This window comes from Cladophialophora yegresii (assembly GCF_000585515.1).
Source record: "Cladophialophora yegresii CBS 114405 chromosome Unknown aczIN-supercont1.2, whole genome shotgun sequence".
NCBI classification, from domain to species: domain Eukaryota; kingdom Fungi; phylum Ascomycota; class Eurotiomycetes; order Chaetothyriales; family Herpotrichiellaceae; genus Cladophialophora; species Cladophialophora yegresii.
In genome coordinates, this window is record NW_006913046.1 from 3,088,240 (window position 1) to 3,094,684 (window position 6,445).

Here is a 6,445-nt window from a genome sequence, read left to right on the forward strand (position 1 = left end):
ATGGACCGCCATCACGAAGTTGAAGCAGGAGCCTTGGGCTCGAATTCTGCTCCTTCACGAATATCTCGTTGTGCAAACGGCGTTGATCCGTCTCTGGGTTTCGCGACCGGATCCCAGGCCGAGTATTTGGGTTTCGTCCTGGAAGCTGTGTCAATTTTATACCACGGGATACAGGTATATTCAGTGCCACATACGTCGAGTATGGTCGATACGCGGCCCTGCTCAGCGTCATGTTGATCTTTGGCTCCTTGCTCTCCCACGGCCGGATTCCAATGTCCAAGATCCTATCCTCCCCAGGTGCCTTGTCGACCATGTAGCTCATCCAGGCGTGCCAGCCTGGTTCTATCTGGCTCGCGTCGAACTCCTTGTCTTTGTAGTCAACCTGCGAAAGCTTAGCTCTGTGCTCGTTGCATCAAATTTCTGGTCTGAAGCTCCATCCATACCCATCTGGTGCGAAGGGGAAGCTCCTCTGCCATGTTCTCGTAGTATTTGTTGCCGCATCGATCCATGCCCACGAGTGTACCGGCTTTCGTGTCGCCCTGGAAGATCCGTCAGATATGTGCTGTTGCGCATGTTCTTCGCATCCTTCAACTCACAATATATTGTATCTGGTGACCATACTCCTTGAGGCCCACCCGCCAGATGTTGCGCAAGGTGCGTGTGATGGTCGACATGACGATCTCGGGGATCCGACGTCGCTGGGTTTGGGAGGGAAAAGTGCTCAAGCTGTACGGAGTACGCAGGATGAAATGATGTCTACCTCATTCGCACTTAGGACGGTCGCAGTTTGGAGAAGCGGCACCGGATCCGATGTCTTGGCGGCGCCCAGCTCGGACTCAAAACCTCAATATTGGGTACAGTCCAGTCAACAGTACCCAGTCAGGAGAACATCATCGTTATGGAACCCGTTCGGCTAATTCTCGCTGGTGGACAGCGATGCCGACTACCAAGCCTTATAACTACCTGTTGATGATGATCCAGAGGGTTCCTCATCAGCCGTCGTCACTTTCAATCAATAATTACTGGTAATCCGCAAGAGTATGCCTGCTACCAGGACATGCTTCTCTTCATGTGTGTAATGCTCATCAGCATCGATTCACTCGGCTCTCGTCGCTGTCCCCGTATAGATCGAGGAGTCGTATGAGAGGAGCCGTGCAAGACTAGGCATGCAAGTTCTGGTCGGGTTTGGGATTGTCCCAACTCGTCTGAGTCCATTCGAGGCCTTCAGCTACTAGATCCGAGCTCAGGAAACACTTAGGTAGGTGTTTGGGATGCACAATATCAGAGCTATGAAGCTTGGAGCCGACTCACACAACAAGCAACTTTGGACTGCAAGCATCCTTCGGTATTTCTCCATCTACTGGTGAAGATGGTTTGAGTTGGCGATACTCCACACCATGCTCGCACCCTGTGCCCCACGCGTGCCCAATTGCGAGAGCCATCGAAGGTCAGAGATCTGGGGGCACATGGTATGGGTTATTGACGGGCACTCTTCTGGCCAAGTTGAGGAACTCGAAGCTCTGCTTGTCGAAAACTTGGCCACCACGAAGACGCCGTACGATAGACCAACTGCTCCGGTAACCTTGAGGACGTCTTCTAGCAGAACTTCGACTCCTAGCAGCCGGCAATATTTGAATTAATATCAACGTGATAGCGACCAAACCGCCTGGACACTGCTCTTTTATTTTTGGATCTCACGATAATTACGGGGAAACTGGGCTGAGCACCCCGCGAATCACTGATGCAAGGTGTGTTGCAAGGCTCATGAATGTGGCATGGCGGTCCTTATAGAGCACGAGCTGATGACTCTGCTGGCGGGAGGGTCTGTGCAAGGAGTGATGCGTGACAGGCAAGCTATGTAAAAGTGGCTCGTCTTCAAAGACAAGATGAATTCGTACCTCGTAGTGACTGGAGCCGCCCCGAGTGTGGCGACCAACACAACCTATGACGCCATTATATGATGTCGGACCACCTTCCCAATTGCAAGCGCGTCCTGGAGAATTCCAAGTCGCAGCGTCGTGAGCCCTTGATACACATTTCGCGGTGTGGCAGAAACTCCATGTTTACTCGGACCAGTGCAACGGCCGGGCGCTGAGACTCGGGCACTCCGAGCACCAATGTCTCAGAACAATCACTTCGGCATCAGAGTCGACCATGTGGTTCCTGCCCTTGGCTCTCGTTGTCCTGACCTTCTTTCGCCATGAACTGGTCCAAGTGGCCGCGTCGACTAGGACGGCAACTTCGATAACGCCCTCTACCTCTCCTTTTCGCACTGCCAATTACATTACTCATAGTCTCCCTCAACAATGTCTTACATCTTCGCGCAAGGCGAATGTTACCTCGACGGCTACCGAGTCTACCGTCTCCTCGGACCCAGACCTCGACTCCACGATTTTACCCGAGAGCGAGACCCCCAGCACCATGCCCTCACCTACGAGTCCAGCTGATGATGCGGTCTTATCGACTTCTAATCAGCCTGCAACGCCGGCGTTCGGTGCTCAGGAGCCGAGTCGGAGTTCATTCCAAACCGAACCGCCTAATGTCCAATCCGATACGATGTCCAGTGAGACGGAGGAAGACTCTCCACTGGATGATGGCAAATTCATGTCGTTCGAGGATTGGAAGCGAGAAAACCTGAGGAAGGCCGGTCAGTCTGAACATATAGGAAAAGGTCCTGGAGTCGATAGTCGAGAACCCCGAAAACGACCCGTTGGACTCAGAGACTCCCTTGATTCACTTGGCGACGACGGCGAAATCGACCTGGACTTCTCTGGCTTCGTCTCAGATGGCCTAGAACCACCAAGCCAGAGCCCACCGCGACCCAGCCAAGACATGCGGGATAGCTCTGTCGATTTTGAGCCAGGTCGTCTTCCAAAGGCTGGCGTAAGGAGCAAAGATGCTGGGACAACTTGCAAGGAACGCTTCAACTATGCCTCTTTCGATTGCGCTGCAAACGTTCTGAAGTGGAATCCCGAGGCAAAGAGTCCGTCTGCCGTGCTGGGAGAGAACAAAGACTCCTACATGCTCAATGAGTGCTCGGCCCAGAACAAGTTTCTGATTTTGGAGCTGTGCAATGACATTTCAATTGATACTGTCGTACTGGCGAACTTTGAGTTCTTTAGCTCAACCTTCCAGACCTTCCGTGTCAGCGTGTCAGACAAGTACCCTGTCAAGATCGACAAATGGAAGACGCTCGGCACTTTCGAAGCTCGCAATTCACGAGAGGTTCAAGCATTCTTGATCGAGAATCCTGTCATTTGGGCACGCTACTTGCGTATCGAGTTTCTCACTCACTACGGGAATGAGTTCTACTGCCCTGTCAGTCTCGTCAGAGTGCACGGGACCACCATGCTCGAAGACTACAAGCGTGACCTGGAGGCATTGCAGATGGAAGACGATGATAAGGCTACTGAAGAGAGCGTCGACACCTCCGCAGAAGATGGTCTCGTTCCAGACGCCGTCGCTGAGCAGCTCTTAACGCAGGCGGAACCTGGCGAGACGGTTGCTCAAACCGTTGAGGCGAATGCTCTTGCTGTTCCTGAAACATTTGAACCCCAGACAACACCTGCTATCACCGCTCAGCCCTCGCCTACTGAGACTTCAGAAATCGCGATGCCTACTTGCCCTGCTCAATTCGCTCTGCTCTTTACTGAGTCAGAGGTGCAGAGCAGTACACTTGACACTTGCAATCCTTCTGAACACGATGCGAGTATGTCTAGTGATCCTCAGACACGAGACAGAATCGACATTGTCAGCAACGCAGCAAGCACTTCGACCGGCATCACAACCACCGGCTCTATCGTTTCAGCAAACTCGACCAGTACGCCATCGTCTATCAACAATACCACGGCAATTGCGTCAAATACCACAGGCATCACTCCTAAATCTGATATCGTGATTGACTCCAGATCCCACAACGCCTCATCCTCAACTCCTCCTACTACCAGCACCAGGACTCCGGTGTCTTCTACTCAGACCACACAACCTGCACCTACAATGCAAGAATCATTTTTCAAGTCCGTTCAAAAACGCTTGCAAATGCTTGAGGCCAATTCTTCGCTGTCCCTTCAGTACATAGAAGACCAGTCTCGTGCTCTTCGCGATGCTTTTCACAAGGTTGAGCAAAGGCAGCTGGCCAAAACAACTTCGTTCTTGGAGTATCTAAACATGACTGTCTTAAACGAGCTCAGAGAGTTCCGGCAACAATATGACCAGTTGTGGCAGTCCACGGTTATTGAGCTGGAAATGCAACGAGAGCGCTATCAGCAGGAAAATGTTGCCATCAATGCCCGACTTGGAGTGCTTGCCGACGAGATTATCTTCCAGAAGAGAGTTTCCTTCCTGCAGTTGATTCTCATTGTCGTGTGCCTAGGCCTGGTGCTTTTCTCAAAGGGCAGCCTGAACAGCTACCTTGAACTACCCTTGGTGCAGAGTGTTCTGTCAAGGTCTCCGAGCACTCGCCTCATGAATGCTGCAAGTCCGGATACTCCCAGTCAGAGTTCCCCGATGTCCCGCTCTAATGCTACAGGCGCGATGCGGAAACGAACAGGGATTCTGAAGGGTCATCGTCGATTCCCCTCAGAAGACTCGGTTGAAAATGCAAGCAGTCCGGTTGACTTGTATCCACCATCGACACCTGTGAGCTATGGAGATCCATCCTCAGAAGGAGAGGTTCTGGAGGACAACAATATCCTCGGCGATCCCCAGTTCGACCCGAGTCTAATCGAGCGGCCTAGTACGAGTCCGCCGGTCTTGTCAGGGCCGGATTCGCCCTTGTCTTCGGATTTTGACAACATCTTAGATGACTCTATTGACTCTGTATTAAACAGCAAGCCAACAAATGTTCTAGACCGGAACGCTCCCATTTTGGTAATCGAAGATGCCACGCCGCCACCTAAGCATTTGAAGTGGCAGTTGCCTGATTCCTGAAACGGTCATACACTTCTACTCTATCCCTTCATTAGCAGATTGGGAAGGTATCTGTCTACTACTAACTTCCTCATCAGCTTGTTCGCCACAAGCGAATGTCGTTTAATCCCCTGGTGTCCGTTGGCCATGCCGGCGTCTGTCTGCGCAAAAGTGAAATGGTCCATATCGCCATAACTTCCTCTGAAACGAGTGATCCCATTTTCTCACCCCACGCTCAGTGCACTTTACCCCTGAAAAGCCGGCTCCCAGGTGCAAGACATTGTCCAAGCTCTGGGATCTCTACCCATGTTTACGGACACTCAGCAGCGCTGTACTTGAAGGAAAACAATCGCCAGACTTCTCAATCAGTTTGAGCTAGCTGCACGAACACCATGAGCACCGCGTTCATATCTGTGACCTGTGCCTCGCTCTACTGGGATATTGAAGCACCCTCAGGACTCACGCTGCGGCATGATACGTCCACAGAACGTCCAGTCGAGTTTGTCAGGAAGCCCATCGGCTATTGCAGGATGGGGAACCCCCAGTTCAGTTGTCAATGATGCCGGTCAACCCAACGGGGACATGCGCGGGACGCCTCATCTGTCGGATTGTGGAAGTTGCACCAAGGCCACAAGCACCGCAGCAAATCTACCACACATTATTAGCCAATGCTAGCAGATGAAGCACAACAGGCCAAACAAGTATGTACGCCGTCCCGAATGGAGAACACACCCTGTCGCGGCGGCCAGAACTTGAACCTCGTTTGGTCGGGCGTGCAGACTCAGACTCATGAAACAGCCCACAAAGATCGATGCTAAGATGAGGTCGTGCTTGGCTACCGACGGCGGGCTGAGCATCCAGATAGGGAGGACAATGAGGATTAAGGCCGTGACACTGATGGCCCACGTCTCGAGAGTTTTGTAGCTCGTTGCTGGGGATAGCGCGTACTGGTGGTGAGGATTGTCTTGTCGGCTTGGCGGCTGTACAGAAGGGGGCCTCTCAGTTATGGGCATAATAGCGGGATGAGGTGGTGGTGGTGAAAGCAAAGTACGAGCAGCGAGCACTCACATGGGCCCAGCCGTGGCCATGGTTGCAGCTTTGTTCAAGACACCGGCTCAGTGGGAAGCCTGGAAGATAGCCCGGGACGGGGTGTGTCGGCGAGGCTGGCATTCTATGTCGTTGACTTGGGGGGTGTTGGGGGGGGGGGGGGGGAAGGGAGTTGGGCAAAGTCCTTGACTGGGGGACAAGGAATTGGTAGATGATAATAAGACTGTGGTGAATTTTCTCGCAACAGAGCACTGGACTGCTCACAACTGAGCTGGGTGAGTTGGACGGAGTATGGGATGAAGACATCCACGGGGAGTAATCTGCTTTATGAAGCAAAAGTAGGCAAGTCGAGGCACTCACTTCAAGTTTACAGTAAGCTAACAACTGGGTATCTGACTGGTCCAGTTCGAGCACGTATACAATTGGCTCGATAAGTAAGCATCTGATTGGTACAATTCCAGCCAGTACACAATTGGCTCGACCAACGAGT

General features: G+C 52.3%; 2 protein-coding genes across 2 annotated transcripts; one reads left to right on the forward strand and one right to left on the reverse strand.

Annotated features, from left to right (window-relative positions):
• Window positions 1–11: 11 nt before the first annotated feature.
• Window positions 12–674, reverse strand: A1O7_03050 (NADH-ubiquinone oxidoreductase subunit; the record flags this gene model as incomplete). The annotated part of the gene is made up of 4 exons (XM_007757076.1): window positions 12–138; window positions 195–382; window positions 444–539; window positions 597–674. 4 exons carry the CDS (start codon window positions 672–674, stop codon window positions 12–14), a joined length of 489 nt encoding a protein of 162 aa, XP_007755266.1.
• Window positions 675–2,421: 1,747 nt separating this feature from the next.
• On the forward strand, window positions 2,422–4,929 carry A1O7_03051 (uncharacterized protein; the record flags this gene model as incomplete). Its single annotated transcript, XM_007757077.1, has 1 exon — window positions 2,422–4,929. The coding sequence occupies one exon, from the start codon at window positions 2,422–2,424 to the stop codon at window positions 4,927–4,929; it is 2,508 nt and encodes an 835-aa protein (XP_007755267.1).
• Between the last annotated feature and the right edge of the window lie 1,516 nt (window positions 4,930–6,445).